Source organism: Pinus tabuliformis, chromosome Q (assembly GCF_031772625.1).
Source record: "Pinus tabuliformis cultivar Carrire ecotype Pingquan chromosome Q, CPIR1, whole genome shotgun sequence".
Classification (NCBI taxonomy): Eukaryota; Viridiplantae; Streptophyta; class Pinopsida; order Pinales; family Pinaceae; genus Pinus; species Pinus tabuliformis.
In genome coordinates this window covers 444289651-444310164 of record NC_142296.1, presented here as the reverse complement: position 1 = coordinate 444310164, position 20514 = coordinate 444289651, and the positions used below count along the sequence as shown (strand labels likewise).

The window sequence follows — 20514 nt, the reverse complement described above, 5'->3', positions numbered from 1 at the left end:
TAATAGCAAAACATGAAAAGAAAAGCGACACAAGAGATTGTTAACAGAGTTCGACTATCTTCAAGCCTACATCTCCAAGCCCTAGTCTTCAACGGGGAGGCCTTTATATTAGAAATTTCAAAACCATAAATACATAAAAGAATATTTATTTAGATGCAATCCTGCACCATCCAGATGCACTCTGTTCTATCTCAGGATCTTGTAGCAACTCTCGGTTTTGAAAAAGGGTTCCTGGCTCTCCCAAAAAGTGTCTTCAAAGTTCTTAGCTTTCCTACCTACACCTACTCAAAAAATCTTTTGCCACATGGAATGTTACCACTTCTCTTCAAAATCCCGAGCTCACTCTCCCCTCCGGCACATCGGTGCAATGCTAATTTATAAGTTTTCAAAACTCTATACATGGCAATTGGTTGCAATTTCTATTACAAATATAACATATAGTTCAAAACCGCACCATATAAAACATCACATTTGGTTCTCGGCGCAATGAAAACTATGAACATAGGTATCTAAACTATAAAAATATGGCATATATTAATAGAAACCATATAATACATTAAAATTCAGCGTGTTTTGTATGGTTTCCAAACATAACATATAGTTATAGCTTCCCCCGACGATGATGCCACATTAGTTGTTGGTCGCATGTGAATGGTGGCTTCAAGTAGTGCCATAACCCTTTGTGGTCACGGTGGAGTGGTGGTTCCCGTGGCACATTTTGTAACCGTTGCATAATAAGTCCTGCGGTTTTGAAGCATGACATGTCGTTTGGACCTGTGTTATACCATAAACTATGTCTAATACATAATTTTAATATCCTTTGCAGTGTTAACATATATGGTTCTCAACTGTTGTAGTGTTTTCTTCTCAATGATGTATGGAAAGAACCCACTTAAGATTGTGGATGACAAACAATCTCAATAATAGAAATGACTGCTAAACATTGTAGATCTGCAGCTATTGATAGAAACAAAACCTGCCAAAATTCTGATCTATGCTGCAATCATAGTTAAACAGTGAAAGAAAGAGTAATAACCCCAAAACATCCAATGGAAACCAAATATGTAAAGAATAATTTAATAATAACACCTGTGAAGAGAACAGATAAATGTTACCAGTCCCCCTCTATGGGATGGGTTCTTGGCTATCCTCAAACGTTTTCAGCTTCTATAGAGTATCTCTCCTCTATAATGCATAAACCTAGCAAAAATATGGTGTGCGACAATGAAAATAATCTGAGTTACAACAGTTAGTGCAACAATGAAAATAATCAAAAGTGAATAATGAATGGAAAACCCTCCTATTTATAACAAAATATTGAGTTATCCTCGAATAATGAGCAATAATAAAATATTATTGATCTCATTCTTGGAATTACCACTTGGAATATTTTATTATATTTGTTTAGGAGGGAAAAAATATTTAAACTTTTATTTAGAAATAATAAATAAATAAATGATTTATTTATTATCTCAATGAATTAATTAAGGAATAATAAACAAATAATTATTTATTTAATTATTCCTAAGGGATTTAGTCAAATTTAACAAAGAATAGTAATTGATTAATGATTAATTAGTTATTCTTAGAGAAAATAAGAAAAATAATGATTTATCTGTCTATTTTTCACGATTGGGTCAAATTTAACAAGGAATAATAATAAAAACAATGGTTTAATTTATCATTCCTAGAAGAAAATTGAATAAATAGTGATTTATTTAATTATTCTTCATGGGTTTAACCATAAATTTCTTAATAAAAGTGGTTTATTAGGTAATTTCTCATAGTGAAAGCAATTTTACTAGGGTAAAATTGGCTTTATATGGTGTACTTCGATCCATTTAGTAATTTAGGCTAGATGATCAATTTTTTGGAAACAAAATCAACCATATGTAATGTACTCACCATTTTGTAATATGCGTTCAATATTTTTTATTATGTATATACTTGCGCTACTTGGCGTGCAATGCCTCATTTATGTGCTGACCCACAAACTTCAATGAGCTCTTTCTCCTTCATTTAGAGTCCAAATGTGTCCGTTCAAGTTGCATTGCGATCATTTTTCTGAGTTCTATGTGATGGTGGTGATTTCACTTGCATCCAACAACTTTAATTTTTTGGCCTTTTCGGATCCTTGACCATCCATTGATCAATTTCGGATCATTTCCTTCCCACTGAGACCTTTTGGACCACCAAAAGGCTTAAGTTCCATAAAACAAATGCGGGTTCCATTTTCCCACTTGGCCAGTATCTTTCCACCCTATTCTGAACCTGTACACTTTATTCATCCATACAATCGTCAGCGAAACATACAAATTACAGAATTTATCAAGTCCTTTTTCACCCACATCTACATTCATATTTGATACTAATATCCAGGCACCACTAAACAGTAATAAACCCATTAACAACATTGAAAGTATTGACATAGCTGAAACCATACCCTTCTTTCCTTTCATAGCTGAAACAAAACTCAACTTATCATGCTGCAACTCTTGTTGATGTACAATTTTAGATCCTTCAAGCATGTCTTTTTGTTTGTGATTAATTTTAATGATCTCTTGTTTAGGTTCTTTAGATTGTACAACAACATATTTTCTAGCATAAGCTACTTGTTTTAACTGCTCAACTATAAAAAGAGATTTATCTGCTTTTGTGTGATGAGAATGTACAACATATTCAATTCCTTTTTTGAACAAGTGATATTGATTATGTTCCCTGTAAAAGATCGCTTTTCTATCATATAAATACGGGCTACCCAAGACCATCCCACATGTATCTAGTTTTACCACATCACACATCACCTTATCCTTAAATTGAGAAGTTATTGCAAACGGTAACATGCATTGCTCAGTCACTCGTAATTTATGATTTCTTCTCATCCAAATTAAAGTATACGGTTTATGATGCTTTATGGTTTTCAATCCCAATTGCTTAACCACTTTTTTTGAATTAGGTTAGCTTGAGATCAACTATCTAGTAACGTGTCGATCTTTGTATGTTTCATAACAACCCTTATATGAAATAACTTGCACATGGAATTGTTAGAATCATTACCTTCATCAAATTTACTGGTCATAACCAATGATACGATTTGCGTCTCCTCGCTTGAATTTGACCCTAGGTCTATCGATTTCGTTGTTGCCGATACCTTTTGCTTCCCTTTTTTGGTCCACTTCAGTTTCATTTTGTGATGAAATTGCCAACAGTGATCCTCATCATGGCCCTCTTTCTTGCAATGCTTACAAGAGAGATTTTCAACCTCCTTCTTGGTGATGTTTGCTTTCTTCACTTTACATTTTCCCTTGCTGTCCATTTTGGCTATCTATTCAAATGATACCCCAACTCCCAAATTACCTGCTTCAATGTAAGTTGATTGTACTACCACTTCATCCAGGTTAGTAGGACTGAACATAAATACAGTATTGCGAACATACTCAAGTAATCCTCCTATGAATTTCATTAGAGTTTCTTGAGTATACAAAGGAATATCTAGCATCAATGCCTTCTTACGAAACTCATCTATATATTCCTGCACTGAATGACCTTTCCTAACTTTTAATCCTTGCCATTCTATTAAAGATTTTTTCTTATATCCCAATGGATAGAATTTCTTTCTAAGTGCAGTAATAAAATCAAACCATGATGGAAAAATATTACCGATATGTTGAGTACCTTTCTGTAACTTACTCTGCCACCAGATCAATGTTGTGCCTTCTAAACGAAGCGATGCTAGTCTGATTTTGACTTCATCTTCAGTGATCCATTGCATGCTACAATATACCTCCATTTTCCCGACCCATTTATCAACCTTCTCGGCATAAACTTCTCCATTGTACATGGGTAACTCGAACTTAACATCAAGTTTCAACAACGTTACGAAGTTTCAGGTGGAGTCAAGAGAGAAGTGATAGGGTCTTTTTGATCACTTTCATTTTCTTTTCCTGATTGTGATGGTCGTCCTTCTTCGTCTTTAGGTTTTGTGTCTCCACCTTTTGATTTCTTAAACTCTCAATACATTTCTTCGGCCATGGCCTGTAAGGTCATGAAAGCATCCACAAACCTACATCAAATCCAAACAAATGATCACCGCTTTCTTCTTCAGCCATCTCTTCTCCTCGAGTTGTCCTTTTTCTCGATCCAACTTCTGGATCTCCTTCAACAAGTTCTCCTTCTCCAAGATTTGATTTGCTCCTGGTCATCATGCACACTTCAAATCACAATTATCAACGACTTTCTCTGATACCAAATGATCCCCAGAAAGATCGTTAATTGAAATGTGATTTATTTACTGTTAAAATAGTGTTAATTCAAGAATCTTAAAAACACCATTAAACACATAAGCATGAAGAACTGATAAGAAATTTTCAGCAAATTGAACAACAAAACATGAAAAGAAAAGTGACACAAGATATTTTTAACGAAGTTCGGCTATCTTCAAGCTTACATCTCTAGGCCTGGCCTTCAACGGGGAGGCCTTTATATTAGAAACTTCAAAACCATAAATCCATAAAATAATATTGCTTTAGATACAATCCTGCACCATCCATATGCACTCTGCTTGTCTCAGGATCCTGTAGCAACTCTCGATTATGAAAAAGGCTTCCCGAATCTCCCAAAAAGTGTCTTCAAAGTTCTTAGCTTCACTACCTGCACCTGCTTAATAACTCCTCTACTGCATGGAATGTCACCACTTCTCTTCAAAATCCCAAGCTCGCTCTCCCCTTTGGAAAATCGATGTAATGCTAATTTATAAGTTTTTGAAACTCTATACATGGCAATTGGTTGCAATTTTTGTTACAAATATAAAATATAGTTCAAAACGCACCATATAAAACATTACATTTGGTTCTCGGTGCAATGAAAACTATGCACATAGGTATCGAAACTACACAAATATGACATATATTAATAGCAACCATATAATACATTAAACTTGGACGTGTTTTGTATGGTTTCCAAACATAACATATAGTTATAACTTCCCCTGATGGTGATGCCACATTAGTTGTTGGTCACATGTGAATGGTGACTTCAAGTGATGCCATAACCCTTTGTGGTCACGGTGGAGCTATGGTTCCCGTGGCACATTTTGTAACTGTTGCATAATAAGTCCCATGGTTTCAGAGCATGACATGTCGTTTAGACTTGTGTTACAGCATAAACTATGTTTAATACATAATTTTAATATCCTTTGCAGCGTTAACATATATGGTTCTCAACCATATGTAATGTACCCACCATTTTGTAATATGCGTTCAACATTTTGTATTATGTATTATGTATATACTTGCGTTTGGAAACTTTAATAACATGGCATATGTTTTAATATATTGTTTTTACACCACATATTATATATGTTTCATAAATCATATGTTTGTGCTATGCGACTTATACCTTCACCATGTAATGAAGATTTGCACCCCAACTGGAGTTGACTTTGACTTGTTGACTGCCACGTCAAACTATGGAGCTGCCACTTGGCCTGCAAGGCCTCATTTACCTGTAGACCCACAAACTTCAACGAGCTCTTTCTCCTTCATTCAAAGTCCAAATGCGTCCATTCAAGTTGCGTTGGGATTGTTTTTCCAAGCTCTATGCAACGGTGTTAATTTCACTTACATCCAACAACTTTTATTTTTTGGCCTTTTCGGATCCTTGACCATCCATTGATCAATTTCGGATCATACCAACCACCAAAATGTATAGTGTCAAAATTTTGGAAAGAACAAATTAGAGCTAGAGTTTTTATTTGCATTGCAGTTTCACTTACATGTCACAGTAAGTGCTTTTGAGAATTGTTGTTTGCTTCCAAGGGAGACATGCTTAGTAGTGGTTTCCAAATAGATCAATTGATATTGTAATATTATTATATATGAGGAAGAATTATATGTGGGATAAACCTTTAAAAATAGAGTAGTGGATGATGGTTTTGGATAAATATGTAGGAGTATGAATTGAAGTATCAACAAATGGGCTTGAGGTATACTCTTCTTACCATCTTAACATTTTGGTGCCAAGATTTTCTTTTTTCAAGTTATCTAGTCATAATATGTATAAGGTATTTGTAAAACATAAAATATGTCTGGAGAATGTGTTGTAACTTGGAAAATAACTCGAATGACTAGGCACTTGGAATTTACTAGGACTGCTCACAAGTTCTATTAATGGAGATAGTGTGTGCAAGCCTTAACTTATAGAAGAAATTCCAATAGATGGATACTTATAGTTGGAAAATAATGACCCTTCACTATTTTACTCTTCGATTGCATTTGTGCTTCAAGAACCTTAATTAGTTATTGAGTTAATTTCTAGTTTACATGTGTAATATGCTTTGGCTATGTTAATTTAGTTTAGCTTGGGTGGTTGGGTAGAATAGTTGTTATCCTCCCCACCCAAGTTCAAGTCTCGTAAGTTGACATGTTTATGGTTTGGAATAGAGTAACTATGCTATGCTCTTAAGTGAGTCTATATTGAGGGCTGGCCTAGTACCAACAACCTCTCTCTTGCCTTTGGGCTGAGAGGGAGGTTGACTTTCTTTGCTAGGTGGTACACATTTCCCAAAATTTTTAAGTCAATTGGGGTTATCTCGAGTGGTAGGGCGGAATGGTTGTTATCTTCCCAACCTAGGTTCAAGTCCCAGCTAGTGACGTGATGTTAATTGTTGTAATGGATTTGTGCCTATTAATATTGTTTTATTGGATTTGTGCCTTGTGAATTGTTAGGTGATTATACTTGTGGGATAGCCTGGTACCAACAACCTCACTCTAGCCCTCGAGATGAGGGGAAGGCTGAATGCTTTGGATATAGGTCGTAGGTATCATGTAGCATCTAAGGTCAACACCTTGGTGGGTTTCCTCTTGATTTACCTTGTAATCTAATTTTCCTATCAATTTAGGTTGTTCTTCAATTGAATTTCTAAGAATGTAGGACATGCATGAAATGTCAATTATAGTTTGCATTTCAGTCTCCATGATGTTCTTGAAGGCCTGAAAGTGTTTGTTTTCCATTAGATGAACTGATCAAAATTGCATGAATCATTATTTCCTTGTTGTTGATAGCATGATACTATTTGTTGTTTGTTAGAAGACCATTTTGTGATAGAGTTGTTATTCATAAATGTCAATGATATAATAATGTTAATGTTTCTTTTGTTACATAGTTTTGTAATACAATTGTTGCCATGGTTATCATGCTGTTGATGATATGATTAATGTTTTATCTTGATAGGAAGAAAATTTTGTCATATGCTTAGAAAATTGAGAATAATATATTGTTATAACCTTTTATAGCATAGGATTATTACTAATTGTATGACTCTTCTTATTATGATTAATTTTACTCCATAAATAAATAAAATCTATCATAAAAAATAAAAAATAAAAAAACTTCTTAAATATGACAAATATTAAAATTCTTTTATAATTGCCTATATATAAGTCAATTGAGTTTAGCTTGGGTGGTTGGGCGGAATAGTTGTTATCCTCCCGACCCAGGTTCAAGTGTTGTAAGGTTACATGTTTACAATATGGAATAGAATAATTTTTTTGCACTCTTAAGTGAGTCTATACTAAGGGCTGACCTAATACCAACAACCTCTCTCTTCCCTTCCAGCTGAGAGGGAGGCTGAGTTTCTTCCTCATGCGGTACCTAATGCCCAAAAATTTGGGAATTTTTTTTTGAGGCCAATGTGCCATTAGAATGTTGCATCATCTACACTCAATGTATTTTATTTTGACTATAAATAAAATATGTGCTTTTTCCCTCTTGAAGAAAAAAAAACAAAAAAAGAAAAAAACCTACTATATATAATTATAATTTCCAAAAAAAAATATTAGTGCTTTTGGGTAATTACACACTTAGATCTTAATTTTTTATTATCCTTTCTTTATCATTTAACATATTTAGTTGTGTATCACAAAATAATGTATTTTTCCTATATGCTCGTCTAACTTCCTATTTTTTTAATAATATCAAGCATTTTTGTATAATTTTAGCAATGTTTATTATGCCAAAGTTCCTGATGTCACATCTTTGGATACAACAAACCAAAATTAGAGTTTTTATTTGCATTGTGGTTTCACCTACATATCACAATAAGTGCATTTGAGAATTTCTCTTCCCTTCAAAAGGAGATGAGACTTAGTAGCGGTTTCCAAATAGAGAAGTTGATATTGTAACATTGGTATATATGAGGGATAATTCTATGTATGATAAGCCTTTAAAAATAGAGTAGTAAATGGTGGTATGGCATAGTTATGTAGGAGTATGAATTCAAGTTTTAACAAATAAGATCAAGGTAACCCCTTCTTACCATCTTAACTTTTCGGTGTTTTGTGTGTGTCTATGAGAGAGAGAGTTAGGGAGAATTCTATGTATGATAAGCCTTTAAAAATAAAGTAGTAAATGATGGTATGACATAGTTATGTAGGAGTATGACTTCAAGTTTTAAAAAATAAGCTTGAGGTAACATCTTATTACCATCTTAACTTTTTGGTGTCATGTGTGTGTGTGAGGGAGAATTCTATGTATAGTAAGCCTTTAAAAATACAACAGTAAACGATGGTATGACATAGTTATGTAGGAGTATGAATTCAGGTTTTAACAAATAAGCTCGAGGTAACCACTTCTTACCATCTTAACATTTTAGTGCCATGCGTGTGGGTGTGTGTGTTTTCAATTTATCTAGTCATGGTATGTATGTGTAAACATAAAATATGACTAGAGAATGTTTTATAATCTGGCATATAGCTCGAATGACTAGGCACTTGGAATTTACTAGGATTAGTCACAAGTTTTATCTACGGAGATAGTTTGTGCAAGCCTTAAGTTGCAGATGCAATGCCAATAGTTGGATGCTTATTGTCGGAAAATAACGACCCTTGGTTATTTTACTCTTAGATTTCATTTGTGCTCCAAGAACCTCAATGACTTGTTCAGTTCATTTCTAGATTACTTGTGTAATTTGCTTTGGCTATAGGTTGCAGATATCATGAAGTGTCTAAGTGTTAACACCTTAGTGAGTTTACTCTTGATTTACCTTGTAATATAATTTTTGTTAAAATTTAAATTGTTCTTCTATTGCATTTCTAGGAATGTATGACAAGCATGAAATGTCAATTATAGTTTGCATTTAGGTTTCCATGATGTTCTTCAGGGCTTCAAACTATTTGTGTAAATTTCTATTTTGCATTAAAATCATTCATAACAAACATTTACACAACAAATGTCATCAATTAAATTTTGTTTGTTGTCTATATTCTTAAATAACTACAAATGCTTATAAGTATTTACCTTGCATTATTCAATTACTTTATATTTCAAGGCTTTATATGACTCCTACACAAGTTGCCCATAAAATCAAGGTAGCTATTAAAGGTAGGAAAAAATGTTTGAAATAAAATCAATATATAATATTAAAGGAACACATAATCAATTATGAAAAGACATGTTGACTTAGGGGCATGCCAAAGAGCTAAAAGATTTATAATGGAGGTGACATTGTTTTTTTCCTATCAATACATTATATTATTTTGAAATATGTTGTTAGTAAAAACTATTTGAAAGAAAATTATTATATAATTTCAAAGGAACACATGATTAATTATGAAAAGACATGTTGACTTAGGGGCATGCCAAAGTCCTATCAATAAATTATATTATTTTGAAACATGTTGTTAGTAAATGAATAAATAATTAAGTCAAGTTCTAGGTATTTTATATTTTTATGAAAAAACAATAGAAAAATATTTATAAGTATTGAGAGACATTAACTCCATTTAGAAATTAATTTTTGAAGGTGAAAAACAAGAAGTCAATTTATGAAGGTAAAAAACAATTATATATATATATATATATATATTCAACTCAAATGTTGATAATCTATCTAAAGAATTTGTATTAATGTAGGAAGGGACTCAAATGCAATAAGAGTTTAGAGGAAGAACTTAGATTGCATTTTCAAAAATATTGAATATAGGAAGTGATAGAATATCACAAATGTGTTTGGTGATTTTTTTTGTAGTTGTTGCAATACCATTGGAGTGCTAGTAGTAAGACATTTTTGTTAAATATTTCCTATTATAACTTAGGAATATTTTATTTAAGAAGTGACATAATAGTTTTATATGTTTTTCAGTAGACCATATATGTTAATATTACATATAAAGATGAATCTATATATAAAGTAATTTCACATTTAAAATATCAAATACATATTTTTAAATCACCAAAAAAATATCGTAAAATAAAAATGTGATTATTTTTTATTAATAAATTTAATTTAAACAATTGAAATAAAATTTTATTTTTTTTCTTATTCAAACTCAATTCCTACGCAACACTATTACATTTTTAATTATTGTAACAATATTAACTCTAAATCAATAAAACAAAATATTTCTACTTAAAATTTAATAATTTTAATTAGCATATATTTATTTTATATCTCACAACTTATATATATATATATATATATATATATATATATATATATATAAAATTTTGATTTTTTAAATTTTATTATATTGTAATAGTTAACACACTTATATTTTATTATGGGTTTTTGGTGAAACCCATATTAGTTTGGGTTTGATAATTTTTTTTGCAAAAAATTCTATAGTATAACATTACATATTGAAATATATGATTTTTTAAAAATAATTTAATTTATTTATGTTCAATTTGATTGACTATCAAATTGAACATGTTATTGCCCTTTGCCTTTATTAATGTGCCCATTACCTCTATTAATTAACTAGAAGTACATAGATCACATCAAGGTGTAGGATGGACATTTATGATACAATTTGTTTTGGGAAGGTGATAAAATTATTGCTAATGAGTATAATCATTTTATATTCCTATTTATAAAAATGGCTAATGATTAATATAATCTAATAAAAAATATATTATTTAAAATTACATATATAATTTAAAATGATTATTTAAAATCACACATGTAATTTAAAAAGATTTATTAATGATATGTGAGAGACATACTTTTTATTTTACATTATAATTTTAAGGGGTAGAGGTCACTTAGGTTTTTGTGTGAACTTAACCTTATATGATAGACTTTACACTATTAATGAATGAGTGATATTCAAAATAATAAGATGTTTGTAATAAGAATAAACAATAAAATTTCTCATATTCACAAACCAAGGTATAATAGAAATTTATGATAGGACCTCTATACCCATGTCTAATAATAAGATTTTCATAAGACCATATCCACAAACTATAAAAAGCCAAGCGTAAACTATTAATAATTATTTCTATGTTGCAATACAAATAATGTTAATTTACAAATTTTTTTTTACAAGAACGGGTATGGAATTATATTGATCTTTGGCCAAACTGCCTTTCACTGGTTACATTTGGTTAGGCATATCCCTTAACTTTCCTTCCACTAGCTGATCAGAGGTCCCAAATCCTGGGTACCCGCGGAATTTATTCCAGACTATCGATTCTATCTCTGTTATTTTCCCTATCTTAAATAGACAAACAAACTGATTTAGCAAAATGCAGAAGAACATGACAATCGTTATGGAATGGAGTTCCAGCTCTCAATTTCGTCTACCAAGAGACAGCCAGCGGAAAGAGGAACTGCCATGTTGGCTTCTATATCAGCATCTTTATTATTTTCTCTCAAGACATGGAGGAGAGATGTAGTCCGGAAGAATTTCATCAAGGTTCTGATTCTTGAAATGATTCTTGCCAGGCTGATGTCTACAAGAGAGGAATCCTCTACTAAGACTTTGATGATGGCTTGAGAATCTCCTATAATGCTGACTTCTGAAAGACCCATAGCCTTTGCTTGCTTAAGGCCTTGCAGAAGTGACAAGGCCTCAGCTTGCATGCTGGTTCACTGCCCTAATCCCCAAGTGAACTTTGCCACTGTTATGCCCTCTTTATTTTTTATAATGCCACCTGCTCTAGCCAATCCAGGATTGCCTTTCGCTGCTCCGTCGAAGAACAAAGAAGATCTGGATTGCATGAGAAGCAAGTCTGACAGTTCGTTCTCCTTCCCCCTGAATTGCCATTCTTTTGTGATCTTGTGGTGCCTAATTTCGCCTGAGAAATGGAGGCCCATCGAGGCGCCCGAATCTAAGTCATGCTGACTCAGATTCAGCTCTGGCAGATAATCCCCAAGACTTTATTTCCAAAGGTATTTTGTTTTAATGATAATAACCTGTGCGTTGAGACTTTCATCCCTGAAAACTCTTCTGTTGCGCTCGAGCCAGATCTGCCAGCAAGCGAATTTCAGCAGGGAGAGCCATGCTGCTCTGAATCTTTCGTTTTTTGGGAGAGTTTCAGGGTAGTAATTCTGCCAATTTGCAAAGAGATCAGGAATAGTCATGGGCAAAGTGAATTCAGAATTCCAGAAACTCAGAAGTCCTTGCCAGATTTCTCTTGAATAATTGCAGTCCAGCATGATATGCTGAGCGTTCTCCTCGTTTTCACAGCATAAATGGCAATGGGAGGGGCCTTGAAAGCCTTTCTTCTGCAATCTGTCGGCTATTAATATCGCTCTGTGGCATAACAGCCAGCAAAAGGCGTCGACCTTGGGAATTGATTTAATGTTCCAGATCCCATTCCATACAGCTGGCTTTGGGGGAACATGAGGTCAATCCTGCAAACTCTTATAACCTTGCGCCACCGTGTACAGTCCTGGGGCAGCTCCCCATCCTCGGGCGTCCTTCTTACCCACGCTCAGAGGCGCCATCCCGTTTAGCGATGCAAGGAGTAGGTCGCAAGTTGAGATAGCTCAAGAGGGACAGGAGGGAGTCTCTAGTGCAGCCATATTCTGCCTTCCCACTGCGAGATGTCCCAAAGCGTGTTGCAGCCTGCGTTGTCCAACCACAAGCGCATCGGTTGTAGGGAGCTGTGAGACGATAAGGGAGGATGCATCATGATTCTATCTTCCCATATCTTGCAATCCTTACCGTTTCCAAGAATCCAGTATGCTCTGTCTCTGATTAAAGGGACTGCTTTTTGGCAAAGTTTGATCAACTAAGAGCCTGTGGTGGGTAGAGGGGCGTCCAAGCATCTCTTTCTCTTTCCCCTGAAGTATTTTCTCCAAAGAGCTCTTTGCGCCTAGCCTGGATGTGATCCAATGACTCTCCAGAAGATCTTGGCACCCATGGCTATGTTTTGGAGGTTGAGATCCTTGAAGTTGAGGCCTCCTTCGCTCTGAGGCTTGCAAATTTTCTCCCAGCTGACCAAAGGGATTTTCCTGTCATTATGATTGCCTCCTTTCCAGAAGAACTTGCGAATGAAGGCTTCCATTTTTTTTATGATGCCTGAAGGGGCTAAAATTACAGAGAATTGAAAAATGGGCAGGTTGCAGAGAATGGATTTGATGAGGACAGTTTTGCGAGCGAGATTTAGCCATGAAAACCCCCAAGCTTGGATTTTGGCCTTAAATTTATCCAACAGAGGGACCCAATCTTTGCTGTAAGCCAATTTATGAAAAATGGGGAGGCCCAAATATGTGAAGGAGGACCAGTTAAGGGAAGCAGTGAAGCCCAAAATTCTTGAAATGATTGTAAGGGTGGAAGTCGAAATATTCCAACAAAAGATTTTACACTTACCCCTGTTTAAGCTGCTGCCTGTAGCTTCACTATAGTCGTCCAGGACCTCCTTGAAACTTGAAGCAGATCTGGCGGAGGCAGCCCCTAATAAGAGGGTATCATCTGCGAACAGGGTGTGATTGACATTTTTAACACCTCTTGCTATATTGAGTCCCAGGATCTCTTGGTAAACCAGTTTCTGATCCAGGTAGAAACTCAGGACAGAAACATGAAGAACAAAGAGGAGCGGAGAGAGGGGGCAACCCTGCCTAAGCCCCCTTGAGGCTTTGAAGAAACCAGCTGCTCTCCCATTCACAAGAGGGGCGATCCAAGGGTCAGCAATACAAGCACGAATCCATTTTAAAAAACCCATTCCGAAGCCGAATTTTTTCAGGACCTCCCAAAGAAAGCTAAGTCTGACCCGATCAAAAGCATTAGCTAAATCTAATTTAATTACCATACCTTTCTCTTTGCATAGCTGGCTCGAGTGGATCGCCTCTTGAACCAAGATGAAATTGTCAGCAAGCTGTCTCCCTTGAACAAATCCACCTTAGTTCTCCGGGATGATGGCTGAAGAATGCCTTTTAGTCTATTGGAAATGACCTTTGTGATCAGTTTGTATCCAATATTACAAAGAGAGATGGGGCAGAACCGATTGAATTCTTTAGCACCCTTTTCCTTGGGGATGAGGGCGAGGAAGGTTGAATTAGCGTTGCCCCCAATTTTCTAGCAAGTTTGCGATTTCAAAAACATTTTGTAGAGGTCTTTCTCCACGATCTGCCAGCAGGTTTGAAGGAATCTTGCAGTGAAGCCATCCGGGCCCGGGGCTTTGTCCGGCTCCATGTCGGAGAGAGCATCTTTTATTTCTTGTATAGAGATCTTCACCTCAAGCTGTTGGTTCATTGAGGGAGAGATCCTAGGAGGGATCGCCTCCAAGAATTTAGAGTTAGGGTCCGTCACTCCCTCTTCTCTATACAAGTTTTGAAAATGATTGAAAGCTGCTCTCTTTATGCTATCAAAATCTTTGTGAGTTGAGCTGCCATCTTTAATTTCTGCAATAGAATTGAAGCTCTTTCTGGCTTGAGCTTGTTTGTGGAAGAAGGAAGAATTTCTGTCTCCTGCTTTAAGCCATAAACTCCTTGACTTCTGTCTCCAATGCTCTTCCTCCGAAAGGCAGGCTTTATGGAAGATTTGCTGGAGCTCAGCTTCCTTGTCTAGAACTTCTTTAGTGATTTTTGCATCCTCACTTTGAGCGTGGTGGTGGGCGAGGTTATCCTGGGCCTGCTTTCTCTCTTTTGCAGGGGAGGGGAGGGATTTGGCCCAAGATTTGAGGGCCACTTTCAATCTTCTAAGATTTTTTTCCCATATGAAGAAAGGGGAACCTTTTACAGGAAAAATCCAGCAGTCTTGAACCAGCTTCAGGAACTCTGGTTCCTTAACCCAAAGAGGATTGAATCTGAAGGGGATGGGACCCAAATCTTTATGGCCCGACATCTCCAGAAAAATTGGCTTATGATCAGAAGCACTACATGGGAGGATATGTAATCTGGATTCTAAGCCCAGCAGAGGGAAGGAACTCTGCACCAAGCATCTATCAAGTCTAGCAGCAATATGACCAGGACCTATTCTTTTATTAGACCAGGTGTACTTACCATTTTCTGGAGGGATGTCTAGCAGATCCCAGTCCTGCATGAGGTCTTCCACCCATTCCCTTGCAGGGTCCCTTATGATTGTTCCTCCTCGCTTTTCCTCCATATGCATGGTAAGGTTTAAATCCCCTGCCACAATGATGTTTTCCAAATTTTCTGACTCTGACAATTGTCAGATGGAGTCCCAACACTCTCTTTTCTCCCCTATATTTGTTGGAACGTAGACATTGAAAAGGCTGACTACCTCCCTTGAGTCCAAAGGCTGGAGCTTTAAAAACAGCTAGTGGGTGTTGTGTAACTCGGTGACCAGCCTATACTTGAGAGGGTTCCAGAGGGAGCCCAGAACCCCAGAGGCTCCCCGTGCTGAAACTGCGTGTCCACTGCTTCCTTTCCAAAACTTTTTGCTAATTTGGAGAAACTCCTTGTCCTCCATTTTGGTCTCCTGGATCAGAAGAATGTCTGGGGCTTCTCTTCTTATAAGACTTCTTGTTGCTTCTTCTTTCACTTTGCTCCCCATTCCTCTGCAATTCCAGGAGACGATCTTCATCATTTATTTTTATGATGATGGGCTCCCTTGGAACCCTGCACTTGATTTTTGTTCGTCTTCAGATTTTTCCCAAGGAGTTTCTCCAGAGTGGGCTGGCTACCCTGAAGCTTGTCCTTGTAGGTTTCCTGATCTCTCTTTTCTCTAGCAGATTTACGGCCTCTTGCAGATCTTCTGACCGATGTCTGCATGTCTCCTATTTCTCCATCCTCCTCAGACTCCTCCGAGTCATGTTCCTCCTCAGATGCTTCTATTTGCTTTTCCTTGTTTCTTGCCATGGCACTTTCGTCAGGTCTTGCATATGTTGAAGTCGTTTTTTCTGGTGGAATATCTTGCTTATCTTCTTCCTGGGGAGTCTCTTCAGCGGAGCTTAAGACCACATACCTGTTTTCTTGACTTTTTGACGGGGGAGCGTTCTGAGTGGAGGCAGGATGGGGGACATGAACCCCAGACTTCTTTTGGGATGCCTTTGACCTCTTGACTTGGTTCCAGCCCTCTTCCTTAACTTTCTCTTCTTCCCCTTTGTTTGGGCACCCTCTTGCAAAGTGGCCATAGATATGGCATTTACGACATTTGAAAGGAAGTTGCTCGTAGTCCAGCACTTGAACGTGCGTCCAACTGCCTACCTTTAATTTGATGGCCTCTAGAAGCCCCACCTCTAAGTCTACCTCGACACAGATTCGGGCGCAATCATACTGGTCATTATTGTTTGCTCTATCAATGAATTTTCCCAGAGTGTTCCCTATGTGCTTGAGGGACTCCCAGTTCCAGTAATGCACCGGGAGATTAGGGAGCCGAACCCAGACAGGAATCGCCGTTGGGACATCCATGGTCGGGTCGAAGTCAGGGGTCCATTTATTGAGATAGAGACCCTGAGGTCCCATGAAGTATGGCCCATTCCTGAAGATCAGGTCTTTGTCCTCCTTTGTGTTGAACTCAAACAGGAAGAAGCCTCTACCCATAAAATAAGAGGTGACATTGTTCTCGATCAGGGGAACCCAGTTCTTGATGACCCAGTTTTCTGTTGATTTTGGCGAGGGCCAAAGGCCCGTGAATTGACCCACCATGGCTCGATCTGCCAAGGACAAGGCAACCTATATTGGACCCTCAGGAGGAAGGTTTACCTCCGGAACATCGTCGAGCCTTTTAACGAATTTAGAGATTTCAGACTTCTTCTTTTTGGGCAGCGAAGCCAAGAGAGAGGAGAAGGCTACTTCAGCTTCCGGGGGTGGAGCATGCGAGGGATCGGTAGGCGAGCTGGGGCCTCCTTTGCAGAGCACAGATCAGCAAACCCGATCTGCTCCAAGCAAGAACAGGAAGCAAGGCATCTCAAACTCGGAAAAAGAGATCCGATCAGACCTTGCAAAACGAGGGCGATCCAGGCAGTTCTGGCAGGTGCAGACACATAGTGCGGTCGTGGCAGAGAAGGCCTGGTAGATCCAGGCAGCCCCGCAGTCAGGAGGACCCGGATCGGGGCGGAGAGGCCGAGAGGTCAGCGCCCAGTCAGGCTACGCAGGTCGCAGCGAGAGCAGCAGCGCTCAGCTAGTCGCAAAAACACGAAATAAATCCCCGTTAATTTACAAAATTTAATAATGCATTTTATTACAATTTAAAATTAATCTAATTATAGCATTTTAAAATTTTAAATCTTTGTGTTTTTATTGTTTTCTACTCTCATTTAGCTATATTTAAACTAAGCGGCATGTATTAGCTACTATGTAGCCCTTCTTTTAATAACCCGTTCGATGTCTTAATAAACGAAATACAATCATTGAAATGGTACCTAATTTTGGTTAAAATGTCACTCAAATTTAGAATATCATTTAGATGGGGTCATATAATAGGTTATAGTAGGAATATTTTTTTTATTGTCTCGTAAATGCATTAAATTTTTAAATAATGTGTAGTCTTATCATAATTTTAACATTATGAAATGGGTCATTTATTAAAGAGTATTTATTGAAATGTATAAATTATATGAGTTGATTTTGGGTGAGGTGAAAGTATTTTCATTAAAATCACAAATAATAGTATATTAGGATAGATGACAACTTACATTTTTAATTGCTAGTACTAGGAAACTGGTGGTGCTGATATGGCCATTTTATGTTTTCCCAACTCCTCAGACCAGGAAACTGGGTTGCATATGTAGTTTAAAGTTTACATAACTTGTTCAATTTTTCCTCTAAGCAAGTGAGAGACTATATTTATAGCTGAGTATTTATAGCATGTACACAGAGTAATTTGAGACAACCTTGAGGAGTTTTTTTTTACAAATTTTACTATAACCTTTTACTCCATCCAATATATACTGTAGAGCCTTTTGAAGAGAGAGTTTATTCTATTCTATAACCCGATCCACACTTAGAGAAAAGGGCTAGGGATTTCACAAGATAAAATAAATGGTCTCTGTCATTGCTGTAGTGATGTATTGACATTCTCAGTTGAAATGGATCTTATTAGCTGCATGGTGGCCAAAGAAACTAGAAAATTCAAAATAGAAAGTGATCGATCTCTTGGCACTAATAGGAATTCAATTCTCTCTTGATTTGAAGATTTATCTTTGCTCATATTTCTTTAGAGAAATTTCTTTAAATGCTGACATTTTGTCTTTTTATTTCAGAAAAGGAAATCCCTATTCAAGTTGATTGGCAAAGGTGATCAATATTTGAGCTTCTATTGATATTTTTTGCATTTAGAGTGTATTATCAGTTAGTAATGAATGTGAATATCTAGAGAGACCTTTTAAATATTATGAGTTTAGATTAAGTCTGTTGGACTTTATATTCACTCTAAATGTCTTGTGAACCCTAAAATGCACCAAATTATGTCGTGTATACAAAGAATATACCACATTGCATATTCATGACGTGATTGCCAATGTACATTTTTATGGGTTCACATGGGACAACTAATTCATTCACTGTAAACTATCAAATTGCAGATTCTTTTAGCTTCAAAATGTTTTGAGAAGGGTTTAGATATTATGCATGCCTTGAGATAATATTTGTTTGATTTTATGATGTATAATAATATGGGTTTGACTTCAGAGCTAATGACTTGTACTTGAGAAATCACAACCAATTTTTTCTTGGAAGGGCATCGATGGATGTCATAAAATAATTTGGACTTGCCAATCACTAAATTCTCATGGGACCACAAAGGTCATTATGTGCAATTTCCATAGGCAGCATTCATGTTGGCATAATCAGACAAGGTCTTTAACTTCAACATAGGCCTCATGATTTGTAAGGCTCAAGAAAACAATATTGCAGTACAATTTCATTGTAACATGGTCCTTTCCTTTTCTTGATATTTTTCCTTATTTCAATAGTTCTCAAAAAAACATTAATTAATACCATATGTTATTGTCTTACGACATTTGCTTTACAACATCTGATGAAATTGCTAATTTACTTATATATAATAACTTTATTTTTTAAATTCATCTTTCTTTTAAATGAAATGATTTAATTCCTTGATAAAAAGATTTTCACTTTTATCTTTGAAAAATTTCCACTTAAATATACACGCTTTGGTCCATATGCACTAGTGGATCATTAATTCAAATATATTACACTTTGAAATGACTTTTAAATCAACATTAAAAGGTTTCTTCCCTTTTACAATGAATTAAAATTTGTTTTTATTAAAAATAATAATACGAAATAAAGCCTCTATTATTAAGTTTCTTTTAATTTTCTTAAAAATTTGATTAAATTTTATATCTTCAACCAAGAAGAATTATTTCTCTTTCATAAAACTAATCATACATGAGGAAGACCTTGTATAAAGAGTATGTATATTGTTTTCCAAAAAGCATTGTGAACAATACTCCATTAAAACAAGGGAGCCACTGTCGTAGCGGTAGTCCCTGCCGGGGTTGAGAAGTTGCAGATACGTAAAAAGTACATTGAATTACAGTGTATTGCTCGAGAAAAGTGAAGTCTTTAGGTTAACTGGATATGGAGATGCAGAGTGGGCAGGTTCAAGAGATGATTAGAAACAGATTCAGTCTTGGATGTGCATTACCTTTTAAAATTAACAAGAAACATTTAACAACTTCATTATTATCTCTTAATGCAGAGGACAACTCTGCAGCCTGCAATGAATGCAATACATGGAGGATATTGGAGATGAATTTTCAACAATTTGAACATTGAGATCCGGTGGATCATCCCCATGGAGGAGGTGAAGGATGCACGAAAGGAGGTAGACCTTCGGTGTCACCTTGGGGAAAGCCCACCAAAGCAAAATTGTGCACCACAGATAAGAGCTAATGAATAGACCTGCAATACCATAAAAACTGCCTGTGATCAATATACAAATTACAAAATGTTGTAAAATGTGAAAAGGGAAAACATATTCCAAAGTGTTGTGAAATGTAAAAATGGAAAACATATTACAATCCTGGAGCATTCTGAAACTTGAAAAATGGCCGCAGAATATATACTACACAATGAAAGTGGAGAAAGAAAGGACTGAGAGCTTTTTGTATAAAGTTACCAGTTCAGCTAATTGTTGGATTTCATCCCCCAAGTCTGAGACATATTCTTACTCTTTAGCTTTTCTTCCCCAAGTCTAGCTCGTAGAAAGCTAAACAATTAAAAATTGCCAACCTTTTTTATAAAGTCATAATCCAAAAGATACTACTCATTGTGAGGTTCATTCTCCCAGCTGAGTTGTTACCTGCAATATTAGCGTTTCAACGTTGTTTCATGTGTCACTGGACTTTAATACATCT

The 20514-nt window shown here is 35.9% G+C and overlaps 1 protein-coding gene across 1 annotated transcript; it reads right to left on the bottom strand.

Moving 5' to 3' along the window:
- Positions 1-11869: 11869 nt before the first annotated feature.
- LOC149220116 (uncharacterized) lies at positions 11870-12730 on the bottom strand. Its single transcript, XM_089387000.1, has 3 exons — positions 12672-12730; positions 12197-12536; positions 11870-12121 (listed from the first exon to the last, which is right to left on the bottom strand). The coding sequence occupies exons 1-3, from the start codon at positions 12728-12730 to the stop codon at positions 11870-11872; spliced, it is 651 nt and encodes a 216-aa protein (XP_089243126.1).
- Between the last annotated feature and the right edge of the window lie 7784 nt (positions 12731-20514).

Excerpts from the sequence above, each read along its gene's own strand:
- LOC149220116 (XM_089387000.1), bottom strand. The coding sequence starts at position 12,730 with ATGGCGCCTCTGAGCGTGGGTAAGAAGGACGCCCGAGGATGGGGAGCT. Across the intron at positions 12,537-12,671 it reads TGGGGAGCTGCCCCAGGACT|AGCGATATTAATAGCCGACA; the intron begins GTACACGGTGGC and ends GTTATGCCACAG. Across the intron at positions 12,122-12,196 it reads ATGAAAGTCTCAACGCACAG|CATGACTTAGATTCGGGCGC; the intron begins GTTATTATCATT and ends AATCTGAGTCAG.